The 26,908-nt window shown below is 45.2% G+C and overlaps 1 protein-coding gene across 1 annotated transcript; it reads left to right on the forward strand.

The window, feature by feature from the left end:
- The first annotated feature begins 8,619 nt into the window (after positions 1-8,619).
- LOC118770882 (armadillo repeat-containing protein 1-like) lies at positions 8,620-17,443 on the forward strand. The gene is made up of 7 exons (XM_036518644.1): positions 8,620-8,842; positions 10,620-10,828; positions 12,111-12,202; positions 14,324-14,513; positions 15,434-15,550; positions 16,070-16,144; positions 16,883-17,443. The coding sequence occupies exons 2-7, from the start codon at positions 10,664-10,666 to the stop codon at positions 17,072-17,074; spliced, it is 831 nt and encodes a 276-aa protein (XP_036374537.1). The 5' UTR covers positions 8,620-8,842; positions 10,620-10,663; the 3' UTR covers positions 17,075-17,443.
- Positions 17,444-26,908: the final 9,465 nt, after the last annotated feature.

Consider the following 26,908-nt stretch of genomic DNA (forward strand, 5'->3'; position numbering starts at 1 on the left):
GAATTTTGTATCTTAACAGACATTCCAGATCTCAATTGTTTGGTCATGTTTTGACTAAAAATGGCACATTTGTGCTCCTGATTTGATTTTGTCCTTATGAATGAGACCCGGTGCTTTTCCTACTAAACTAATTTGTATTTTGCCCCTGTAAGTACTATTAAGACTGTTTGATAAAACTGTTTACAATTTATTTGTCTCAGCCATTTTGGGGAGAAGACTTCTGTGTCAAGCCATTTTTTGTAAAAGCTTTGCTGTATTGACCTTTTGATATGTGCCCGTTGCAGTTAAATTTTGATTAATAAAACTTGACAAATGTAGATTTTTAAGCCTGTTTTATTGCTACAAGTTTTGCACTAATAAATACACTTTGAAACAATAGTTAATCTTCTCTAATCATTCTGCTTGGATGCCACAGCTCAGAGGATTAGGATGGATCCATGAAGAATTTTTAGGAGATCAGCCCCTTACTGTATTCCTTGTAAGTGAATTCAGGCTATTAAAAACGTTGAACAACATTCACAGTTGTGGTTTTGCCCCAGAATATGCAGGTTAGAGTCTACATTGCATTGGACTTTTTCCATGTATGTTGTTCGAACAGACCAACCGTTCAGAATGAAAATGAACATCACATACACACACGCACACACACACACACACACACACGCACTCAGACACGCACAGCTCTACAAGTTTTTGCCAGATTAAGGTATCTCGAAGGTCACTGGAGGATTTGTACATTGGAGAATGGACTGGTGATAGAGCATAGGCCTCTTCTAAGTGTACTGTTGTATGACCCGTCCTAAATCTACAATAAATGGATGTTACACATCATACTGTATAAACATTTTTTCACTCCTCAAAGGAGACCGGGACGTCCTCACGGAACCATTTAACAAAGAATGGTTCTAACATCATTTTTAAAAATCTGGACAATATTTAAGTTTACAGTCGGATGGTTAAACTGCTTCATTTTGGTGTCAGTAATTTTAACGGGAGACTTATTGTTTTTGACCGACAATGTCGGCTATGAATATCTTGCCGTTTTTGTGTGGATGGAGATGATTACTTTAGCAATGCAACATTCATGCGTTTGGAGTGCAGTCAGGGCACCTCAGAATTCCCACAAAACTCCATCATTGCATGAGTTGCCTAAATACGATATCGGGCATGTAAGTGATGAACCATGCCGTTATAAATACATCCACGGTTAGAATATGTTCGGACAATTGTTCTCAAATTGTTTATATGAGATGTGCGGATTCAGAGCAATGTCTCAGCAGAGTACATTTAACAGTAGCCTACAATCCCATGTCTGACATCCAGCAGCCGCTCTTCAGAAGTCAAGCACAACGGCACCCAACAAAACGACGCGAAACTTTACACAAACAAGAACACCGCTATCCACACACGAAGGCTGACCACAAACGCACAACCGTTCCAACACCCAAGTGCAGCACAATATACCCAACAGGAGTGGGTCCTTGCAACATAATACTAACATACTCACTTCAAATATTAGTTTTCAGATGAAAATGTAGACCGGTATCTAGAGCTCGTTTAATAGGTTAGATAACTTTTTGGCTAGCATTAGCACAATTTTTCTCTTTTTAAAAATATAATTATCTAAAAGCAGTTTAAGTCAAATATCCGGTCTTTAACGTTCACAAATATTACAATCCATATCATTCGTGGAGATTCTAGACAAACATGAAATTATCGAACGTGTCTGTGACGTCATGGAAGCATCTCATTAGAATTCGGTTCTTGACGTTTCACCACAGCTTTGTGACGTTTTGTGTGATACAGATATTTTTTTCTATAAGAACAGTTAACCCCCAATGTCATTCAGTAGTATCGCTACGATTTTCGTCTTGGAAAACAGAGCTAGGCATTCCGATATTCAGCACTCATGGGTCAGAATGGGGGTGACTCCGAGGTCACCACGAAACTGGCCAAAGAAATAGAGGTGAAGGGCAGCAGTAAAAAGAAGAGGAAATGCAAAAAGCTTTTCTCTTGGTTCAGCTGCCTGAGGGGAAATGAGGAGGAGCCGTCCAATGGGGCTTGCCATGATGTGACGGCATCAACAGGTAAGGGCTGCACACCTTCGTCATTACATAATGATGTCAAGAATATGAGCAACACGCAGTGTTTGCTGCATAAAGTCTTTGTCTATGGACAAACTATAAGCTGTTATTGAGATACTGAATAATAATAATAATAATACTTTTATTGGGGTAATGAAAAGCAAGCTGTATGCTCCACTCCTTGCGCTGGCCTCAGATTGTGCTATAAAGTCAATATAACCAATAAATGGAATAAAGCCAAGACGTGACATGTAACTGGCTAGCTAGTGAACTAACTAATTCTAGTCTTGTAGCTTATTGGCTAACCAGGTAATGCACTAGCCAGCTGTCAAATTCTATTTTCAGCCAGCTAGTTCCTTAGCTAGCTAGATACCTTATTTTATTTGCTTTGAGACCTATTAATTTACATTCAGTCATGTAGCAGATGCTCGTATCCAGAGTGACTTTAAAACTAAAGTTATCTCAAATACGCCCAAAGATAAAACAACATAAACAACAGCGACAGAAATTGAGGGGCTAAAGATATTTCCACTACATCCAAGATTCAAACATACCCCCTGGTTGTGGGTTACGAAGCTAATTTCTCTTAATTTCAATCTAGGCACTACTCTCAGGCCCTCTGTTGGTACTGGGGGTACTGACAGACATGGGGATTTGTCTGGAAAGAAAAGTGAGAACCCTGTTCCCACCAATGACGCTGTCACTCAGGTGAACCTGATGCCTGACGTACCTAACCATGCCATCCTCACGGTGGGTATTTTTTGATAAGAATCCGTTTCCCTCGTTGTATATCTATGATATGTGTGGAGGTCTTAGAATTATATGGTTCTATGTGTGCGACAGTTTTGTCTTGTCCAAATCTGAATCTTGTCTATAACTGAAACTGAGTTTTATAACTCAATTTAACTTATTATAACTTCCTTATTTAATGCCTCAAATGATTGATGTATTCCATCTAATATATGACAACTTGCTTTCATGACTGAATGATGCAACCATTTACAGGGTAATAGTATTTACGATAGACATAATTTTGAAAGTCCATTGAGGAATTGAGGAAGATTTTACACAGATTAGCAGGCTATTTTGTATTCTCACCTTCCATAAAAATGGATTCCTTCAAAGGAAGAAGCAAAGTTGGCTCTGTAGTTCAGTTTGAATCCTTCACCTTGTTATTCCTTTGCATCTCAACACCTTGTTCCTGCAGATCAACAACCTGCAGAAAGAAGTTGCTGCCCAGGTGGAGAAGAGGGATAAACTGCAGGCAGAGGTCCGCAGTTTAAAGAAGGAGACCGAGTCCCTTCAAACAGAGAACAAGGTGAGCTGAACTCACAAGTGCAGGGCCAGCCAATCTCACACAGCAAAGCCTATGAATCCCGTTTCTTAAGGCCACATAGAAAGTAAATAATCTCTTAGCAACCTGTTAATGTTGCCTGTCCTCTGCAGATCCTCAAGACTGAAATGGAGAGGCTGGAGACGGACCGTCAGGAGGTCATGGTAGATTTGAGGAGGAAGCACTCCAAAGAGCTTGCAGAGGTGGTTATTCGAGCATGGGGTATTTCCCGTATGGAAATACACTAATATTCTTTTGAGTGGGGTTGTGGTTGGTATAGGGCCCAACACTTTGAGGGTGCTGCATAAACCTTTTTATCGTTTCACCCTCAGTGGAAAACAAAATACATCCTTTTGTATGAAATATTTAAAATAAACCTTTCTGCCTGGACCTTTTTACTTTGGAGCAAGAACAGCTTTGACTCGGAAAAAGGTGAAAGTACTGTATCAACCAGCGCGGTGTAACACAGCCCCCATCTGAACTCTGAACTCCTTTCTGTCCTTCTGGTGTTCTCTCTACACCAGAGTCAAGACGTGTCCCTACACCTGCAGCATGAGCTGGAGGAGACGAGGTCGCTGTTGGAGAATATGGACAAAGACACGTGCAGACTCCGAAAGCAGTTCGAGATGATTCTCACGCAGGAGAGGACCTCTAAAATGCAGCTGAAGGGAGAGATGGGCACCCTGAGGAGACAGGTAAACATCGACCGCTCACCTGCACGTGACTGACTTCATTTTCCCAGAAGGCCTTCTGAGCTACTGACAGAGTAAGGAGATAGCATGTGGATACAGGTCGGTAGCATTTAGGATGGACACAGTTGAGGGTGTCCGTTGGGCTACACATAAACTAGCAGCTAAACAAATCAGTGTTATTGTTGTACAGTCCCAAAAGCATTGCAATGCATACTCACATTTAAACTGTTCTCTGTATTGCTGCTTTGCATTTTAGCAGCCCTGTGTTCCTTCACAAGGAGATCAAGGAAATCAAGAAGCCGGTCCCGCTCTTCCGATTAAATCATTCTTTCTCCGTTCATTGCAACCTCTTGTCGCTGTAGGTCAGAAGCCAGCAGAGGGCTGTTGAGACCCAAAGAAATGAGACGCAGAGGCTGCAGGAGGAGTTGCAGAAGAGCAACAGGGCTGCTGATTACCTGGAGAAGGAGAACCTCGATCTAAAAAGGAAGATCAAGGAAAGGGACCTGATCATTGAGGAGAAGGTGTGTCAGTGCTGGGCACAGTGCGACACAGTGCCTCCTCCGTAGATTAAAACACTGTCACGGTAGATTCCTGAATGATCACAGTCTGTGGGGTTTTTGTTCAGTGAAGTAATCAGGAAGTCAGCATAAGTTCATGTTACATTTACTTGATCAGTGTATCTCCAAAGGCTGTGTCATAAAGCTACCCATATCCTTTTTTAAAATCACAATGGGCAAAAATACATTTTCTGAAAGTGAACCCTTTTGGTATGTTGTATTTTTAGTGCCGTTGGTTCATGCATAACTCAACATGACAGTTTCAGTTTTCCCTGTCTCATTACGTTCAGACAAAGGACCTGAGCTACAACGAAACGCTCTTCGAAATGATGGAGAAGCTGATTGTTGATGCTGAGTCTCTGCGAACTGAGTACCAGGTGAGCTGAAATGACATGTTGGCTCCAGTTCATCTAATGCCAGAAACCCTTGTGAGAAAAATTGAACCATCTCTTTGCTGGCTGGACAATTTTGCCATTGACTTTGCCTTGCAGGTTCTTAAAGCTGAGAAGGAGAAACAGGAGCTGGATCATCAGGAGGCCATTGCAAACCTGATGAAGGATCATGCCAAAGAGCTGCAGCACTTAGGTACACACTCTAGCAAAGACACTCACCCACAGCTTCTCCACCCTGGTACTGTGACCGATCCATAGTAGGTGAAAGCTGTATGGAGTTGCCTGATGTCCTCACCCCTCCCCTCCTCCCTGTAGCCGAGACCACCAACCACCGCAGGCTGGTGCTGGAGGATGAAATGGAGAAGGAGATAAAGCTCAGGGAAGAGCAGCTGCAGCAGGAGTATGAGCAGCAGCAAAAGTATCTGGGGGAGATCGAGGAGCAGGCGCTTGGGCTGCTCTCCCTACGCTGTGAGGAGGAACTGCAGGAGAACCAGGCCGTGCTGACACAGGTGGGGCTCAGGGCACATACAGGCAGGCCAGGATGTGGAAGAGCTGTAGTGCAGCCACGCTGTCGTGCTGATTAAAAACTAATTGATCTCTTTACCAGAATAAGATTTTGCATAGTGTGGTATAGTGGTAAGGAGCAGGGCTTGTAACCGAAAGGTTGCCAGCTCGATTCCCTGCTCGGGCGCTCCTGTTGTACCTGTGGGCAGGGTACTTAACCCACAATGGACATGGGTAAATATCCAACTGTATAAATGGATTAAATTGTAGCCTATGTAAGTTGCTCTGGATAAGAGCGTCTGCTAAATGCCAATAATGTAATGTGTAGCATTGTTAATATTTTGCTCTTCCACATGACACACGTTCCTTCAAAGGAAGAACCAAAGATGATTCCGTATTAGAAACAGTCTAGCCCCACTTTTTCTCATCGCTCCTTTTCGTGCCGGCACTGTGTCCCTGCAGATCAGCCTCCTGCAGAAGGAGATTGCCAGGCAGGACAGGGTGATGGAGGAGCTGCAGGAGGAGCTGCAGGAGCAAGAGGCTGGCCTCCAGTCCCGGGAGAAGCACAGCGCGCCGCTGCAGGACAAGGCTGTGCAGGAGGAGGAGGTGCGTCACAACTTAACACAGTGGGAAGCGGCACTTCCTATATCGACACAAACACTGCATGATGGAGTGCTCCCTGCGTTGCCCGCCAGATTCGGCCTCCTGTAGGGAAGCAAAGCTCCTGGAAAGCTACAGCAGGAAGAGTGCAGAGGAAAGTAGTTTGCAGAATGTAGTTAAATAGTTTACATTAGTAATTAATTACATTACATTAGTAATTATGTCATATTAAATTAATATTACATATTAAATATTAAGCCCCAGCAGGGTGATGCAGGGGAGATTCTGCTCACACGTGTCCTCAGTCTGTCTGGCCCAAAAGTCTATATATAAGACTTATTTTGGTAATGCACAGCCAGGACAAGAGGGCAAAATCACAAGGGACTGATTTGTTAATCAAGCGTAGCATGTATAATAGCGATAACTTAGCGCTGTCGTCAGCTGATATTCCCTGGAGGCCTAACCAGTCATGCTCAGGTATCTACATGTCTTTTCCTTGTGTTTTCAAGCAGTGCTTTTTGGGCAGCATGTAATGTGGTTTTGTTGTTCGCAGGGATGGGCTAAAAAGCCTAAGGCCTGCCGTTGCCCAAAGGACCAGGGCTCTCCGAACAGCAGCGGAACCAGGTCTTCTTCAGGGCCAAGTATCAGGGAAAAAGAGCTGTACGAGCAGCAGCTGAAGGCTCTCCTGGAGTCCAGGGACTTCAGAAAGCGCCTCCAGGGCATCGAGCAGCTGGTCACGGATTCGGACCAGAGACCGAACATGGTCCTGGCCTGCAAATTCCCAGTGAGTCTGTTCAGTAGTGCGGTGTAGGGGTTACAGCTCTGCACTCAGTGACAAGAGGAATGTGGGTCTGAAAGGGTAGCCACCACTCTCTCATGGCTAACAATCCTGTGGTTTCAAAACTGAATTGTTAGTAAAGTTCGAATGGAGCCGATCTAAGACTCGCTTGTTAATACTAAGGGCTTCAGTAAATAGTGATTGGATCTAGCCGTGTGTGTTGTTATCAGGCGCAGTGCTCTCCTCGTTTCATTTCCTTTCACTTTCCTTTCCTTTCCCTTCCCTTTGGCAAGGTGTTTGACGCGTTGGCAGCAAGGCTTGGGGAGCTGAATAAGAAAGTCACTCTGTGTGCGCTGGAGGCTGTCCGAAAAATCACCCCCAGGCTGAAACACAGCATGGGGGAGGTGGTTAACGTCCTGCTCCCCAGCATTGTGGACAACCACCTTAACACGAAAAATGAGGCTATCTACAACGCTGCCGTCGGCGCGCTCAACGCCTTCGTCAACAATATCGGTGAGGTTCATTGCATGGCTAAAATCCCCTGAGGTCCACATTGGTGCCCTGGGGAGGCTTCCAAATCTGTGATGGCAGCAGGCTGTGACGAGGTGTCTCTGTTTTCTCTGTTCTTGCAGACAACGCCCTGCTTGTAGACATGTTCTGCAGCAGGGCCCAACACCTTACTGGAAGGGCCAAAGGAGTACTCATTGAGAAGGTGGCAGGTATGGTCCTTTCAGCTAATACACACGCACACACTCACACACACACACACACACGCACACACACACACACACACACACACACACACACACACACACACACATTAAATTATATGATATATATAATATATGACTTTTCTCCTACATACAGTATATAAAATGTATCTTGAGTGGCATTTTTGACTGAAGGCTGGTCCTGTGTTTGGTCTGTCTTTCAGTGATGGTTCCCGAGCTGTACCCTAGGAAGCCCCGAACAGTAGAGAGGAAAATTCTGCCTCTCTTGTGGCCTCTGTTGGACTCTGTCTGCCATAAGGAGGCTGCTGAGAGCCTGTTCCGGGCGCTGCATTCTCAGATGGGGCCCAAACTGAGGGACTGTGCCACCTCTCAGTCCATCCATGTCGATCGGAAACTGGACATGATGTTCAGGGCCTTGTCATAAGATTACACAAGCATGAAAATTCAAAAATAATTAAAGTTGAAAGCAATCAATGTCCATATCATTGTCAAAATATCAAATATTAATATCTATTTAAAACACAGAGTTGAGGATATGTGGTGTGCTGACCTCCCTCTAGCTTTCTGTCAAATTCAACTTTAGCTTTTATTTAGCGTGACTTAACAAAATACAATTAAAGAAAAAAAAAACACAAAATATGATACAATAACATTATCAATAACAATATTGTTGGATTTATATTTTATTACATCACAATGTCTTTAGGATATTAAATCCAATAATGTTTTAAAAGGATATGTATAATTAATAATTGTATTGTGAAATATAATTATAAAATAGGTATCATTGTGTTTTTCTAATGGTGAATGCATATTTGAAGGGTAGAAACATGCTCGTATGTAGCCAGCTACATGCATGACCTTTCCACCGTAAGAAAACCTACTCTGATTGGCTTTTCATCGACGGCTAATTTGTCCAATCAGCGACGTCGACACTGGGATGCCGAGACCGAGGCATTGATTGTGAGGAAAAAAATAATTTGATCGGACGGTAGCTAAAGAAATAGCCAGTTAACTAAGCACATTTTACGTAGCTACGCATTTAAGAGTAATCTGGACGATCTAGGGGGCTAGCACGCCGCATCCAGAGAGCTGTTATCTCTTCTCTTTTTCATGTGATCTCGCTTTTATGTTCTGCTACACATTGCTCATCTGAAGAGGGATCTCCGAGGTATGTTGGCTATTCCAGGGTGTTTCCCAAAAGGTTATGATGAAAGCAGCAGTGTGACAAAACAAGGATGTCGTGGATGCTAGTCTGCTAGCCAGTTTTTAGCCATTTATCCTGCTAAATTAGCAGTAGAGGATAATGTAAGTAATGTCAGATAACTAGCTAGGTTGCTTTATTGTGGACGGAGAGTTAGAAGACAAAAGCCGGAACATTCCAATCTGAACTAGCTATGATTTAGCCAGCTAGCCAGTCAGCTAGCTAAGCATGTACTCTCACGCTAGGTAGCTATGAAAGGCCGTATAACTAAGGTTGTGGAGCTGTCATTTACGCCGAAGTTGGCTAGCTAGATGCACATGGCGAGTTAATGAAACTCGTTGTCAGCCTTCCAGATTGTTGTGTCGTTATCTGTGGCTAGCTGGCCAGCTGATATTAGTTGTTAAGATTAAACTGTAGCTAGCTTGCTATCTGACAGTCGTCCTAATGGTTCCGCTTATAACAGAGGATCACAAGGTAGCTGTCTGGCTTCCCAAGGCCCTACCATACTTATTTAGTACTTAGCTTACAGTTTTGAAAGATAGAGTCTTGCACTCAAGACTTATAGCTGAGAAACTGTCTGGTTAACGTTAGCTGGATAGACGGCAAGTTAAAGCAAGGGTCCCACCCAAGCTGTTGCACGGCTGTCGTGGTTGGGATCGTTAGCCGTCATCTTTGATTCGCGATAGTTTTACCAGTGTACTAGGAGCGATCGATCGCCTTTGCGTTACATGCGTACTGTCGTGCTTGGCAGTCATTTCCCATTTGAAATACAAAACGTTGTTAAAAATGACATCTGGGAAGACCGTGTGAAATGTCGACACCGAAACAGTTGTTACATAACTCAGCTGGCAGGCTAGCGAGCTTGACATGCCTACAAAGTTTGTAGTCCGTGCACTGAAAAACGAAAAGCAGGCTGATTTTAAAACGCAGCTATGAAATATCAGGCAAGACGTGACGCACTCTTACGGGTATCCGGTGTTCATTCATTTGATTTAATGCACTGATCTGCAGAGTTTCATTCAGACGGTGTATAATTTCATGGTTACAAGTGTTAAGGTAGAAAGTTGCTTCTAAACAACTAAATGGAAAAATTAGCGCGAAGTCAACGATGTCATCGTCAAAGGACCATAACTAACGTTTTTTAAAAATAATACCCAGTTAATGACATCGGCTGACACATTACAGTGTCAGCCGTTTTATTGATCACTCTATTTTTAAGTTTGAATGTGAAATTTAAATGTGAAATCAGTTTATTTTCTACGTAGTGTTAGCGGAGGTAAATAAATGTTTTGCAAAACATAAACACAGCCCAATTGCGGTGTTATTTTTCTGTTGACAGAGATTTCCTGAACATTCCTTACTGAAGAGTACTCCTATGTTTGTGTACACTAAAAACATTTTTGGACCCATATATATGTATTTTTACTTTTCCGTAGTGACTTTGGGGGGGTCACATTTGAAGTTCTGCAGGGCCATTTGAGGCCCTAGGCTTGGGGGTTAACCACCCCCTGCCCTTGAACTACAAGGTTAAAGCTTGTATATTTTTAAAAGTAGGGCTTTGCTTGTCATGTGAAATGTAAAAAATAGCCAATCCTCACTAATCCTTGCAGATCTTTTAATTAGGGGGAAACTGCAGATATTGTAGGGCTGTTTTTCTGGTGCTAATGACCCATGCCAGTAAAAAAAAAAGAGCCTCCTCCACGGTTCCAGTTTCTGGTCTCACTTTGTTTTTTCGGTCACACAGTGGAAGTGGGCTGTTTGGATGTACATGGCACACTGAGTGACCGCATGATGACCGCAGAGCCGGATGCGTTGGCTGTGGTTAACCAGCTGCGGGACCTGGCCGCCGACCCGCTCAACCGGCGAGCAATAGTGGAGGACCAGGGCTGTCTGCCCGGACTCATTCTGTTCCTGGACCACCCCAACCCCCAGGTGGTCTACTCCGCACTGCTGGTAAGCCCTATTCCCTCAACTGCAGCGGTCACAATCAAGGCTACATGGAGTTATTTCAAAGATCTTATTAATACAAGGGGCTCAGCCATGCACTTCTATTAATTATTACATTTGTTATAATAACCTTCTCCTTTATAAGTTTGTCTGAGCCCACAATTTTGTCTTAAATCTTTTCTGGGGACGCAGTGGCCCTGTGTCCCCAGTGACAAAATAATAATAATAATAATAAAAAAAACAATGACAGCCATCATGATAACACATGTATTATCTGATAGTACTGTGTCCTCAAACAGACCTTGCTCTCAGCTGAAAACTGTCTCATTGTGGAACTGTACACATCCTGTCCCCGTACTGTCGCTGTACTTACTGTATGCACTTTTGTAAGTCGCTTTGGATAAAAGCGTCTGCTAAATAAATAAATGTAAATGTAAATGTATTTTAGCTGTATGCTGGTTTTTAAATTTTGAATGATGTGGTTTTGTTTCAAAGAGACAAATTAACATGCTAAGCTTACACTGCTTTATACTGTAGGTGCTGTGCATTGCTATGGCGTAGGGTGAGCTGTTTAATATTTAGACATTGGATCTGATGTTATATTTTCTTTCATGCAATTAAAAAAGAAGATTCCCTGTTAAAGCTCACACCCTAAAGAGCAGATTAAATAGTGGGACACCATGTTGTTTGTTTGGTGCAAAATCACGGGTAATTAGGTCTTTAGCAAAACATCTGTTCCCGCTCAGTGTCTTCTGTAAAGAGGGAAACCCTGTTTCTGCACATGGTGTGGAAGCGTGCTGTGCCAATCTGCAGTGTTTATTTACTCAGCCTCTTCCACATAGATTTTAACTTAAAAGCAGTTAACCTGAACCTCCAGACCTGCTTTGTGCTGCCACGGAAACCAGAACTCACTTTGATTATGCTGCCACGGAAACCAGAACTCACCGTGATTTCCAATAAGCTGTGTCTTCTCTGTGGACGGTTCCAAGAAACCCGGTGTTGTCAGAGAACAAAAGCGCAAACGCACGCTCACACACACACACACACACACACACACACACACACACACACACACGTGTGCACAAACACACACATTGGATGAGTGAGTTCTGCATTGTCACGGTGAAGTGTGAAAGCAAGCCTCAGTGCCACAGGTGTGTTGGTGCCACGCCCACGGAGCCCGTGTGAGATGTGGCTGGTGGGCGCGGCCGGCCTGTTCTGCAGCGGCGTGTTGCCCGTGTGTGTGAGCGTGACTGTGCCCCTGAGGCGTGCCTGTGTCGCCCCACAGGCGGTGCGTTACCTGGCAGAATGCCGTGCCAACAGGGAGAAGATGAGAGGAGAGCTGGGGATGATGCTGAGTCTGCAGAACGTCATGCAGAAGTAAGTCCCTGCGGCAGGACGCAGCCCAAACCGGGCCGGGTCTGGCAAAGCCTGGGGTTTCACATGCCGAACCTGCAAACGCTCGTGCCCACAGTCCCATTTCCTGACCGGTGTGCCACATGCTGCCAAACCCCAAGCCCCCTGCATTTGGAAACCAAGGGTGGAGGTTGCCTCAGTATGTCTTTTGCATTAGCGGGGATCGTATTATGTGGTGTGCCAGACACCAGGCTGAAATGTGTTTTTTCCTATAGAATGTGGAACGGTGGTCTTGTCTGTCATGTTTATTTGTTTTCAAGAACACACATTCTTAAATACAGTAGCGGTTCTGGAATGCAGCATTCCGGAATGTGTTAGGCATTTGCCCAAAGTTCCAGTGGTTCCGTCTCACTATTACGAGTCATGGGAGCACAGGAGAGGTCATTTATAAGTGAAGTCTGTGTGTTTGTATGTGTTCTGGTCTCTAAGCAGGACTTGTGTACACTTTCCTTACAGCATGCTGAACATTGAGAACTGATACTTGACCCTGTTTTTCCTCCCCTAGCGTGTTTTGCACAGGAGTTGTTTACCTCCCATTGGCCGTAATTGATTTGGCTGCGTGCTTATTTCAATGTAAATCAGCTGAACATTGGGATCAGGTGGGGGGTTTGGATTTGTTTAGGGGCCTGCAGCCCCCGGGAGTTGAAGCAGAGAGTGTAATTGGCTCAAAGCCTTTCTGAGGCGGCTGAAACTTGCCTGTCTGGAGCCTCCTGGGGTTGTTACAGTGAGAGAGTGACAGCTCGTGTTTGTGGCCCGCGAGCGCATTGCAGGACCCCTGGTGGCTGTGCGGGTCTCACAGCGATGTGGCCACAGGCCCGCTGCGTGCTCTCCGGCACAGAGACCACGCGCAGCTCAGAGGAACGAGGAAGCTCATTTTCCAGGGCGTTCTTTCCACCTCTGTTCAGAGTGTGTCATTTCTGCTGTTGTGTCATTTATGCCGTTGTTTCCTACTCCGGGTACACTCTTTATAGTTTCATCTTTTTTGTGCAGACCTATTTTCAGGTTGCCTGTTGTGTACAGTAGTAGGCTCTTCTTGCTGCGACAGCCCTTGTAGTCCCTCAAGACGCATGCAATCCCCTGGTAACCTCGTGCACGGCTAGCGGCTGTTTTTCACACTTTAAGTCACACTGCGCACTACAGCGGAGCGAGTGTTCACTGGAAGACTAATAGCGTTGATGAGTTATTTTATGCAAGAGATCTGTGGCCATATTTTGTGAATACTGAGAAAGAAGTGAAGTTTTTTCTTCATTTCTTTCTCGGTGATAAACAACCATTTGAATGCTGACCCGAGTACTTTGCTAGTTACCTCACGGTGAGATTCTTAACTGGTCGACTTAGTCTCATTCCTGTTTTGGGGTCGCCTCCTTAATTAACAGGCTCATATCCCGAAACAGATTTTTAGAAAAGTAGAAAGTGGAAAAACAGGGGGGGGGGCGTTTTGTGGCAGCGGACACATTTGAGAGCAGAGTTATAACCATGTGAATGGTCCGCAGACAGCACATGCTGGTTTGTTTGGGTGTGTTTACAATGGGAAGGCTAGGCGGTCATTGGCTTGTCATTGACTGTGTTTTCCATTGCACAATCAGGGCCCCCTGGCTATAAAGACAATGCCCTTTTGCCTGTGCTCTGCAAAATGTAGGAGCACTGAGGTTTCCAGGCTGCCTTTCTGAAATGGTCTAAAACCTGCCCTCATATCAAAGCATGTTTCTCTGTCAGTCTGGCTGTATTCAGTAATACTCACTGACTGCAGGGCTCCTCAGCGGTGAAGGAGCTGGGTTTGTGGCTTGAGGGTTGCAGTTTTAGTTCCTAGGTAGGGCACTGCTGTTGGTATCTTTAAGCAGAACACATAATGTGATGTTATTATTCAATAAATATCCAGCTGCATAAATGGGTAATCTGCAAAAGTGGTAAAAAAAGCTGTGTAAGTGCCTCTGGGTAAGGGTGTATGCTAAGCACATTGATTGCATCATGTATGTCTTGTCCAATAAAAACATTATCTGAGGAAGGTGTGGTTTATACAAAGCCACTCGGGAGTGTGCAGAGTGCATGGTCGGCCGGTGACGTGCGATGCTGTCGCGCTTCCAGGACGACGACCCCCGGCGAGACGAAGCTGCTGGCCTCGGAGATCTACGAGCTCCTGCAGGCGTCCAGCGGCGGGGGGGACGAGCAGGCCGAGGGCGCCACCTCCTGCAGGCGCAAGGCGCAGTTCTTCCTGGGCTCCACCAACAAGCGTGCCAAAACTGTGGTGCTCCACATCGACGGCCTCGACGACTCGGTGGGTGGCGCACGGCTGAACACCCCCCCAACCCCCCCAACCACCGTCCCAGCCACGTCACACGGACGCATTCCCGTCAGGACGTGTCACATTCTGCTGCTTAGTCATAGTGAGGGCACACGAGTGCGTCTGATGGTCACGCGGTCAACAGCGCTCAGAGAAAAACGCAGACCGCGCTGGAAACACGTCACACTGTCAAAAGCGCTACAGTAAATTTAAATCAGCGCAGTAATGAGTACATCAGCAAGGTAAAGGTTTCAGTTGTAGGGAAAGCCCTGCCGCTCTGGTGTGCCTGAACCACTTCCTGACCTGCTCTACTTCTCCTGTTTGCGTAACTGTTATACCCTCACGCATGGCTATCTACTGAGATAATCACCTTTTCATCTGACATGAAATCCCAGCCTCTGTGGTGTGTGTATTGTGGGTCAGTGTTAAAGCACCAGGCTAATAAGGCTAATGTGGCAATGAAGCAAGACGGCGTCAGGTCTCTGATCTTACTGAACCAATGCGGTCCAAGGAAACCTGGTCATGTGGAACGCAGCTACCGTGAGGGGAGTCTTACAGTGCACAGAGTTAAAGCTGATTCGGAGGTCATGGTTTGAACGAAGCGTGTGTTTTTTCTCTCTGTGTATGTATTGCTGTGTGTACGTGTGTTTTTGTGTGTGTGTGTGCGTGTATGCGCATCTGTGTGTGTGCGCGCGCGTGTGTGTGTGTGCTTGTATGTGTGTGTGTGTGTGCGCGTGTGTGCTCGCATGTATGTGTGTGCTTGTATGCGTGTGTGCGTGTGTGTGTGTGTGCGTGTGTGTGTGTGTGCGTGCGTGTGTGTGTGTGTGTGTATGCACATGTATGTGTGTGCTTGTATGCGTGCGTGCGTGTGTGTGCGTGCGTGTGTGCGTGTGCGTGTCTGTGTGTGTATGCAGAGTCGGCGGAGTCTGTGTGAGGAGGCACTGCTGAAGATCAAGGGCGTGATCAGCTTCACCTTCCAGATGGCCGTGAAGCGCTGCATCGTGCGGATCCGCTCGGACCTCAAAGCCGAGGTGAGCCCCGCACCAGAGCGGCCACGCCCTGCCCTGCTGTCTCACAACACAGACTGTGCCGTGTTCAGTTTCGCATCATCCTTCTCGTTACTGAGAGTTTAATGCAGCAAAGTTGTGGCCGTAATGCACTCATGTCTGTAAAACAGTAACGTAGGTCCTTGACTCCTCTGCAGTGCAGCATCGTGGGTTACTGTTTCTTTAAGACATTAATGCAGATCGTAAGTGACACTTTTCTCTCTGTCATAATAATGTGTGACTCTTCGCAGTAGTGTGACTCATAGTAATCAGTGACTCTTACCCACTGTAGTGGTGTACATCAGTGACTCTTATCCAGTATAAAGGTGTGTATCAGTGATTTATGCCCAATATAACAATGTATATCAGTGGATTCCCTCTGATATAGTAATAGCTCAGTGGTCAGAATGGGCAGCCCTGGGGCAGTTGTTGGGCTGCGGTGCATTCTGGGTACTCCGGCAGGGCTGTTGGAGTGACACGGGGTCTGTCGCACTCTCTCCACAGGCTCTGGGGTCGGCCATCGCCTCCACCAAAGTCATGAAAGCTCAGCAGGTGGTCAAGAGCGAGAATGGAGAGGAGGTGAGTCCAGCTTTGTGAGGTCACTTCCTTCTTAATGGGCCCACTTCCTGTCTTGCGAGGCTGAGGTGAAGGAAGCCTCTTATCCCACAATCCTGCTGTCCCACAATCCTGCTATGCCATTATTCTATAGCTTCTCCCTGTAGTTCTGCTTGTCCCCAGCAGGTGGCACTCTCAGTAATCGACAGATAGAAATGCACATTCAGTCCATGGTCATACAGACCTGTATTTCCCCCTGTACCATGTGACACCACAGAAGATACAGTTTCCACAAACAACCACACCATACCATGAGAGGCGGCAGTGTAGTGGTTAAATGGTTCATGTTACATTATTGTCATTTAGTAAACGCTCATCCAGAACGACTTACATGTGTTATAATTTTTGTCCATGTTATTTGTTTATACAGCTGGATATTTACTGAGCAGTGCCCTAGCAGGGAATCAAACCAGCAACCTTTTGGATAACATGTGAAAAATGTAACCTATATAAGTTGCTCTGGATAAGAGCGTCTGCTAAATGACAATAATGCAATGTCATCGATACAACATACTGTTGCCAGTTTGATTCTCCACTGGGGCACTGCTGTTGTACCCTTGGGCCTCAGTCCAGATGTATAAATGGGTAACGTGTAAAAGCTGTAACCTATGTAAGTCACTCTGGATAAATGACAATAATGCTAAATGCCAATAATGTAGCATAATGTCAATCAGAGTGATGGGGTTGTGTTCTCGGGACCAGGTGCTGATCCCGTTCCAGGAGGACGGTCCGGTGGAGATGGAGCAGAACACGGACTTGCCGGACTACCTGCCGGAGGAGGAGAGCCCGTCTCAGGAGCCGGACAAGGCGGTGTCGCGCGTGGGCTCCTCCCAGGACGGCGCGGGCTGGCTCAGCACCGCCGCAAACTTTCTGTCCCGCTCCTTCTACTGGTGACCCGCCGGGGCTGCCGGGCCACCGGGCGACACACTCCCCCCGCCCCCCCGCCCCCCCCACTGTACTGCGTCAGGCTGCCTGTCTGTGGGGTGCAGGACTGCCGAGAGCAACCGCAATAAACGACCAAAAGAGCTAGAACAACCGCAACGGGCAGCGTGCACCTGTATCATACACACACACACGTGTACACAAACACACGTCCGTACACGCGTGCATGCACACACACAAACACACATCTGTGCACGCAGGCATGCAACCTCGCACACACTTGTCCTTGCATATGCACGCAAACATGCGTGCACACCTCCACATACATGCACACATGCATGCATGCAGACATTTCCTTACATACACAAACTCTCTCAAACACACACACACACTCTCTCTCACACACACACACACACACACACACACACACACACACACACACACACACACACGTTTGTCCTCACCTCACAGAGCTGAAGCCATTCACTGATGAGCGCTGGGCTTAGAACTGGTTTCTCACTGTCTTTCTTCGGGAGGGAGATGGCTTGCGTAAGGTGTGCATTCCTCTTTCTGGTGATGAAACGGGTCCACATTTCTTAAAAAAAACTAAACCAAAAGGTCTGCTGACACAAAGCTTTACTGCGTGGGTTACCAGCGGACACTCTTTCCAGTAACCACTCCTCAGACTGGGCCCAGCGAGGGAGCTCGAGACAGAGCGGGACTGCAGCGGATCTTCAGAGAGCCGTCTCCGGTCCCCTCCTCGCTCCATCGGAAAGCTTCTTTTGATTCAAACGCGGAAAGGATTCAGCTTGCTCTCATTTTTCTCGATGCTTTTTTTCCGTTTTCTCTCAGCATGCTGTAACGTGCGTTGCTTTCACGTCGCCTTCTTTGTGGGTCACAGCGTTAGCCCTCTGCTGCGTGTGCCTTTGCTCCCGAATCACTGCTCACGTCCTCCTCGTGGTCCCCCTTTCCCGTGGAAGCTCGTCCCACCCCGAACCGACAAGATCATACGCTGTCAGAATTCTCAAAAACACTCACCGTGACCAGATAAAGAGTCTAAAAAACAATGTCACCGTACCATGGCTGATGTCATGGGTTTCATGGGATGGGTTTTGGCTAGCTGCCGATACACATCGACAGCTGAAGCCGCCACTGGCTGTTCTTCCGAATCCAGTGTCCCTCTCGGTGGATGGGCCGCCGCTTGGATTTCCTGCACAGTGATCGGAGAGGTGGGAGATTCTTCTTGAGCAGTTCGGGAGAGTAAAGGCCAAGCAGAGAGGTAGCTGGAGTGAGTAACCGCGGAAGAGGGCGATAGCGGTAGGGAATAAGAGCCGAGGAGATATATCACAGCCTTGAGTAGCACTGTGCTTTTCCCCCCTCGTCTGCTGCTACACAGCACATAGATGCTATGTCTCTTTTATGCTTGGTTTTGCAGATTTCATCATCTCCATGCGTTCCACAGGTCAATAATGCTCTGAAGACTCTACAAAACCTTGTATTTAAGACTTACGGAGTGACATTTATCGATACATTATTTAATCGTGTTCAAACTATTTTGTTGTTTTTTTTTTTTTTTTCTTCTGATATGAAATATGGCCATCTTGTTTTTTTTTCTCAAGAAGTTTCCGATCTGATTTTCTTCTGTCTGTGAAATGTTCTTAAACGTCTTAAAAAAAAAAAAAAAAAAAAAGCTTGATTCGTGAAGAGAAGTCTCAGAACTTGCCAAATGAGTGTTTTGGTGTTTTGTTGTGTTTTGAAAACACCTAAAAATGAAACAGATCTCCAGTTTGGAAAGCCTCGTACATTCACAGAGCCAGCAGTGTCCTTAAAACGACACCCGTCAAACGATCACAGACAGGTGCGACTTGTCATGAGTGTCCTTTTAAAACCAGGTGTTGTTCAAATGTTAATGGTGCCTGTTCTAAATTTGTCACTTGGTGTACTCAGTTCTCACTCAGCGTCTTAGAAGGGTTATGTGATGTTGTGGGAAGATTGTACAGGAGTATTGCGTGTTAGAGTTGGATCACCAGGCTGATTTAGTGCTGCTTTTTGGAAGAAAAACAGGGGTGGCTGATAACGAGCAAATTGGGGAGGTTGAGTTGTGCCCTCTAGACTGATGCTTACCCTGAATCTGAATTTAATAACTGACAAGCACTCAGGTTTAATAAAGGATCACCCATGAGTAGCTGGTTTATGTTTACATAAATGTCTCAGGCAGTAGTATTACAGTACCTTTGCTTCACGTTAATTAAATTTATAACGGATAGATCGGGCCACCTCAACCAATTTTGATCAAAGAGGTAGAGGAAGAGAGGAGGAGTTTCTTTTTTAACCGTTTCACCTTAAAACCTTTTTTGTATTTCACTAATAAAATCATTTCATATGATGTGCTCAAAGGTAACACTCCCATTAGGTAAGGTAGAGTAAGTACAATAGCTGCTTAGGAGAGATCCTTGTTTAAAATGACATGCTTGTTAAGTTGTGCAAAACAGACTCAAAACCAGGTTCAGGATGATCATCAAATTAGGGGTGTCATTCCCCCCCATTTGCAGTGTACTGTTTGCCCCTGGATGAGAACATTGGAGGGGCAGAAGTGTTGGTGCGGGACTGTTGAGTGTAAAAATACTTGTCAGGAGTAGAGACACGACACAAGAGCATGTAAGGATGTCCTGATAACTATAAATATATACATAGAATTGTAAATTCACTTGTCTTTTTTTTTCCATGTTTCACAAAGTATGGATCATCTTTTCCCTCACCCTGAAAGCTTCCCCTGTGAGACGATCTCATTGTGCAATGTCATTCCTGAACACTCCATGTTCTGCTTCCTGTTTAAAGGCACCTAGGGTGGACGGTTTACGAGCAAAGTCAAACCCAGGGAAAATGTTCAGCTGGCCATACCGGGAAATCGTACGCCAGTCTTGTGAGGGCTGTTCTGTTATGCTTGCTACGTTCTTGTTATGTCTAACTTTAACACTTTTCCTGGTGTCTGTTTTTGAATACTCATTGGTCGTTTCCACAGAACAAAATTAATTTCAGGACCAGAGTACATTTAAGTGTGTGATACCATTGTCTCATTTTTATACCGGGAATCCTAGGTGCCATTTATATTGGCTTGAGAGCATTAAAATATTCAGTGTGTGAAGTGTAAACTGCAGGTTTAGTTATTTACACTAATATCCTGAGCTAAACCTTAGTATGTAGCACATGTACTAACCAACGGAACCGTGTGATAGTTCCTCGCATATTTGGGAAAGGATCAACATGTTCATTCCACATTGACATTTGAAGTGACACCCACACTCCTTTTTCTTTTTTTTTTTGCAACACGCACAAGCTTTTGACTTCTTAAACTGTTTTTAGTTAAACGACTGTAAGGTCAACCTTAAATTGTTTTTTTTTTTTTCTTTTTTTTCTCCCCTCTTCTCCACTTGTACGTTGCTCTATTTTGTGATATGTACAGAATCCATATTTACAGAGGTTTTTTTATTAATCACTTTCAATTTCATCATATCTCTGTGTCACTGATACTGTCTGTGCTTTGAACTGTTAGTGTGTCTGTATATGTGTATGCATATATATTTTTATGTTCACCCTAAAGGTATACAAGAAACAAACAAGAAATAACAAAGAGCTGTAACTGATTTTATGGCTGTTTTTGTTCCACCTAGTGGTGAAGCGTGGTACTGCTGTTACTGTAGGGGAGGTCATATACTCAGTTACCGTTTGTAGAGCTGCTACCCCCAGTAGTAGTAACCTGAGTGTCCCCTGAATTTGGGAAATGCTTGAGTAAAAGGTTTCACGTCTGTCCAGCTTTACCTCTCCGGTGTGTGTGCTATTGTACAGTATGTCAAGTGTTAAAAGTCTGAAAATTGTTACATTTCCCATTGACAGAATACCTGCAAAGAACATTGAATAATAAAATGTAAATCGAATGTGTGCATTTAATTTTCATTGGCGCGAGGTTGTGACCTCACCTGTGCGTCTGCCTGTCCTTGTGAACACAATGACTTGAGAGTTAGTACCTGTTTCCTAAAAAGATATGGATGGATGTTGGCGAAACTTTGATGAAATTCTGATCTTTTGGACATGGAAGAGATGATTTGATTTTATGGGTCCTACATCAGTTAATTCAGATGTTTATCAACTGCTAGTCTTGTGTTTATTTACATGTTGCACAGGTAATTTTTAAAGTTAATTTGCTAACTACCCTGGAATTGGTCCGACCACCAGATCGTCTCTGAACTGCAGAGCCAGCTGTCTGATGAATATGGAGCATATTTGGTGAAGTTTTAGGGCCCGATTTTAGTTGAAGTAACAAATAAAAAAAACTCAGCACTGCTCTCATTTCTTCCATACTGTGCTGATGTCAAATCACCAGAGTTGACTGCAATGCTGACGACACTACTTTTTGGAGGTCAGGCCCTTGATGTAGCTGTCTGTTTACATGTTACATCCACCCACTGTATGGGAGGCTTGTCTAGACCATATCCTGGCTGTGGAAAGATTACTATTCTTTTGCAATGGTGGTGTCACACTTCTGTGTAGTATACACAGGAGATGAATTCAAGATTTTATGTTTCTCTGATGCAATGGAAGATTTCTGTTAATGTATCTAACAGAAGTAACCAATAAAGTCCATGCAGTTACACAAGTACTAGTTATCACCTTGTGGTCAGCTTAGTTATACTCTCTTGCATTTAGAAAAGTTCACTAGCCAATGCACTAGGCCTTCCCTAGGTTCCTGAAACTGAGGAATCAGAACTATTCCACCAGCAGAGGGAGACAGAGTAAACCTTAACAGGATTAGTGAGACCAGTTGTATCTTTTCACTACAAGCAAGCAGCTTCAGACCTAGGTTCACTTTGACTCGACAAAGAAAGGCAGGCTAGAGGGGGAAAAAAAAGAACAAGCAGTGTATTAGCCTTTTCGCCTCCACTGTCAGGAGTGCCAAAGCTGGTCTGATGAATGAGTTTATCTTTGGGAGCAAGGTTCCTCACTGGAAGAGCGGTGATTGAAATGAAAACAAGGTTGGTCATGCTGCTGACACTAAAAACCTAAAAACAATCAACTGCTTTTATATGCATATCAGATAAGTGCATATTCCATTTTACAGCACAGTTTGTGGCTGGTTCCACCAGTCCTGTTGTCTCTACCTGGATCTGTTTATACCCTGGTTAAGTGCAAAATGTCATACCCATTTGCAAATGTCAGGAGGCTTCCTTAAAGGAGAAGGAGCTGATATTGTGGTCATTGCTTTGATGTGCACCATTATTGCTGATGACACAATGAAGTGGCCTGGAGACGTACCCTCTTAATGCACACTGCAGGAATCACAGGGAAGGCAGGATAGGATAACGGCCTTAGTAACGTCTCACCATGGAGACGCCGTGGAGCTCTCGAGGGGCCGTGGCACGCCCACCATCAGCAATCACTGACATACAGAGAAATGAAAAGCCCCCGAGGCGAGAATAATTCATGGAACGCATATCTGTCACTCTGAACTGCGGGCGAACGGCTGCACGAGAGGCACCAGAATCGTCATCACGCTGAAGTTCTACCGCATGACCAGGGGAGGCGCTAATTCACTCACGGAGTGCGGGACTCACTGGATTAAAAGGTCGGGGAATGGCTCGGTTGGGAGGGGGGCCCCCTGTCCTCTCCTCCCAGGTGATTTAAGACTGGGATATGTCAGCACTGGGATATGTGCTGCGTTCACCCCAAAGCGACCACATCAACAGCCACCTAGCCCCTGTTACATGTCACTTACAGGGGCTAATGTTTTTTGACATTTTAATGGAATGAGTGAGATTGTGAGGGAGCGACTTTGCTTAACAGACTGTATCACTAGCGAAATTACGATGGAATGTTGAAATTTTTATTGTTATTTAGCAGATGCTCTTATCCAGAGCGATTTACATAGATTACAGCTTTAGGCCTACGTGTTATCCATGTATACAAGCTGGATATTTACATAGGCAGTTCTGGGTTTGCCCAAAGATACAGCGGTAACCCCAGCTGGGAATCGAACCAGTAACTTTTGTAACGAGCTTGTTTCTTACCACTGTACCACACTGCCGAGAAGTTAAATGCTATTTGTTTGGGTTTGATGGGGGTGGCCGGTATTCCCCCATGTACAGTGGATGAGAGTACGGTAAAATGGAGTATTTATTTATAGCGTACCGCTCCTCCTCCCTCCCAACTGCTCTCCATCTCGTGGTCTTTTCGGTTCCTTTTCCTGGTATTTCGCGTGTCTGTTGCTCTTGCAATTGGGGCTGTCCTCCCCTGCGAGCGACGCAGTCATTACAGCTTTGATTTAATCACGGGGTGCGGGTTGAATCAGCGGGGGTGCGATATTTCCTGGCCGTTAGCTCCCTCGTTAATCTTGCTAATCGCGCCCGGAGAGCTCCACATCGCCGGTGTGCGGGTCTGGTTTCCTGACCCCAGGGCCTCTGTCCCCTGCCCCACATTAACTGCCTTTGAGGGTGGCTGTTTGCGACGTGTTTCTGTTTGCGCTATTTGAATACTGCTCTGTGTGCTACAGTGCGCTCTAAATCACCCACCGCAACGCCGACTGCCTGGTAAATCAGTGATGATAATTACGGGTAAACTCCCCCCATTGCAGGTGGATTGGTGAGGTGTAAAACTGAATATAGGCCTATATATTTTCAGTGCAACGGTAAATCAATCAATCATTTTTTTTTATTTGCTATAGCGCATATTTGCTTTTGAAATTCTCATAACGCAGTAAACATGGTGCACAGCGCATCGAAAAAAAAAAGAAAACCCAGGACCAGTTGGGAATAAAACCGGATAATTATTCACTGAGCCGGGAGAAAGGGTGGTGGAGAGTCTCCCGGAAAACAGTGGAAATGACGACAGTGAAATAATTTGAAAAAGGAATCACTTGTAGTCCAGGGGCAGTGTAGTGGGCAGGGGTGTACAGCAATGAATTCCCTTCCTAACACGCACTGCTTACAGCGCAGATTCTGAGTCTGACGCTGTAGAACAGCGCTGTGGGTGCGCATCAGTGAGGGCCTCTCGGAGTGGTGTCAGAGTCGCTGACTGCGAGGCTGGCAGCTACATTGTGGCGTGCTGCGTGTTCAGATAGACAGGAGACTGCGAAGCTGTGCTCGCCCTGTATGCAACATTCCATTTATCTCCACAGAAAGGAAACTATCCCCGCCGTCCTGCGAGCGTCTGTGTGACCACAGCGCTCAAGTGAAAAAGGTGAGCGGGAAACATCGACATGCAGGCCCGGGAGCCCGGGTTTTCATCTTTGCTGCGCTGCTGATCTGAGCTGTCTTCTCTCCGGTTACCTACCGGCTCCGCTTCCCCTTCCGAGGCAGCATGCAATCCATCATCATCAATTAGCCAAAACGTTTTACATCTATTATCGTTAATTAAGACAATTATCCTTTTCTGCCAGTGCCTCGTTTGCAGTGTGATGTCATGAGAATTCCGATCCTTTTTTAAATTATGAGATGAACATCTTGTTCTTGATCTTGATCTTTCTTCATGCTGGTACCGTGCTGATTACATCTAAGAGTTAAAGTTTGTTTTTGTATTTAACATCAGACATCGTCGTTAAAAACACGCACAGAATGTGACAAAGCCAGTCTTGTTACACTTGTTTACGCATTCTTGCTTTGTGTCTGAGGACACGTTGCCGACACGACACTTAGCATCTCTGACAGCTCATGAGGGATTTTGCACGAAACGACCTTTTTGAGAGCCGAGTGCTCGAATCCCAGCACCGCAGCTTTGCTCCATCAGCGGGATTTTGCGGTTGTCTGACTGGGAACAGCAAAGAATGCTCCACAACACACGGGGCTTTTTTTGATCGGCGAAAGGCCCTCTGGGTGGCAGAGAGAAATGCAGGCTGTCGGGTCATAAAGGAGGCTGTCAGGGTGAGTAGATGTAATTTCATGGCTAGTGATTCCCACGGAGCTGTGGCCCATTAGCGCAAATGATTTGGCAAGCAGTCTCGTCAGATGCCTTTTTAAATGATCCTTCACGCAGTGCATTCCTCAACAGTTTCAGATAAGTAAAAACTACCGAGATAAAAAAGTATAAGAAACTTATAAAAATGAACCAAAAAATAACCTTCTCTCATGAGCCCCATTGTGAAACCAACTCGACTTTTGCGTGTCTCTGTAATTTCCTGTTCAGGCAGAGAAAATTGGTCAATGGCACGGATTTCTTAAACCGATGATAAGATCTGTGTTCTGAACGTCGTCTATGGCATTGGCGAAGCAGAACATGGTGCTATCTGCTTCCTCATTGTGATGATTCCAGGAAAAGTATGGGAGATAAATACTGTTCTAGAACTGGCTATCAGAAAATAGAACATCTTGGGCATCGACACTAGAACCGCCAAGGATGAGGAGGTAAAAATGCTACAGGATAAACTAGCCTTAAATGATCTCCTCTGCCGCCCTGTTGTTAGGATGCAGAGGATCGCGCTCATGTGTCGTTTCTGTGGAGCCGGTAAACGGTGGGAGCGCGTTTATCGCAGTATAAACATAACAGAACCTCACACATGTGCCATTCCCTTGTTTTTGAAGGGCTTTCATGTAAGTCAGACAATAATTCATGTTAATTAGCCTCATCAAATTTGATTAACATACTTGTCAGTTTCTGGGTCATAACGCTGAATGTATTATTACATGCAAATGCAGAGGCAGTGCACGTGCAGAATGGGTATGGATTCCATGCGTGATGGTCGTCATTTGGCGGCACTGTGGTTTAGCGGTAAGGAGCAGCAGGGCTTGTAACCTTAAGGCTGTCAGTCTGATTCCCTGCTTCCCAATTCCCTGGAGGGACACTACTGTTGTACTGTTGAGCAAGGTATGTAACTCACAATTGCTTGAGTAAATACCTAGCAGTATATCATGGATGATACATAGTTTGTGTAGACAAGAGTTTCTGCTGAGTGAAGAATTTGCCACATATATGGACATTAAAAACAATGTTAACATTTAATTTATTCCATGCAGGCTTTCTACAATTGCTTGTGCTTTGCGTTTCCAAATGTTTTGGCAGAGTTCATCAGGTTACAATTTTTACATGCAGTCCATCCAGCAGCTGGATATTTACTGAGGCAATTCAAGGTTAAGTACCTTGCCCAAGGGGACAACAGCAGCTCCTGAGCAGGGAGTTGAACCAGCAACCACTGGGTTGGAAGTCCTGCTACTTACCATATCACATTGCTGTAGGATCACTGTTTCTTTTGCTTCACATAAATGAGTTCAACTAGGTTTAGCCAAAGAAATCTCAGTCATTAATAAATATCCATACCACCCTGAAACCCTTTTCTGCCTAATGCCTGAAGATAAGCAGGTTTGGACTTGGTTAAGAACTTGGATGTGAGACTACCTGAGAAACGACCAGGTTGCTGCAGGAAGTGGTGCTGGGAGTCCAGCAGGTGGAAGTCCTCCCTCTGAACCTTATACCCCAGCGGAGTGATGTGGACACTGTGCTGTAGGAGGTGTTTACTTTCAGATGACACATTAAACTGAGATCCTGACTCTGTGGTCAGTAAATATTTCATGTCACTAAGAGTAGGGGGTTTCCCCAATGCCCTGGCTAACTTCTCTTTCAGTCTGGCCATTTAATAATCCCCTAGTGTAACTGGCTAACTAACTCCCTCTCAGCTAATGAGTGGTGAGTGTTCTGGTGCAAAATGTCTCCTATTCTTCACCCGCTTGGGTGCTACACATTAGTGGGGGTTGAGGTAAGTCACCCTCTTCACTGTAAGCACTTTGAAAACCCTAAAAACCCTAAAGGTGCTGTATAAATGTAATTCATTTTTACTATTTAACAAATCACCAAAGCATTGTATAG

Source organism: Megalops cyprinoides, chromosome 24, assembly GCF_013368585.1.
Source record: "Megalops cyprinoides isolate fMegCyp1 chromosome 24, fMegCyp1.pri, whole genome shotgun sequence".
Taxonomy (NCBI): Eukaryota; Metazoa; Chordata; class Actinopteri; order Elopiformes; family Megalopidae; genus Megalops; species Megalops cyprinoides.

Excerpts from the sequence above, each read along its gene's own strand:
- LOC118770882 (XM_036518644.1), top strand. The coding sequence starts at position 10,664 with ATGATGACCGCAGAGCCGGATGCGTTGGCTGTGGTTAACCAGCTGCGG. Across the intron at positions 14,514-15,433 it reads TCGACGGCCTCGACGACTCG|AGTCGGCGGAGTCTGTGTGA; the intron begins GTGGGTGGCGCA and ends GTGTGTATGCAG. Across the intron at positions 15,551-16,069 it reads GCTCGGACCTCAAAGCCGAG|GCTCTGGGGTCGGCCATCGC; the intron begins GTGAGCCCCGCA and ends CTCTCTCCACAG.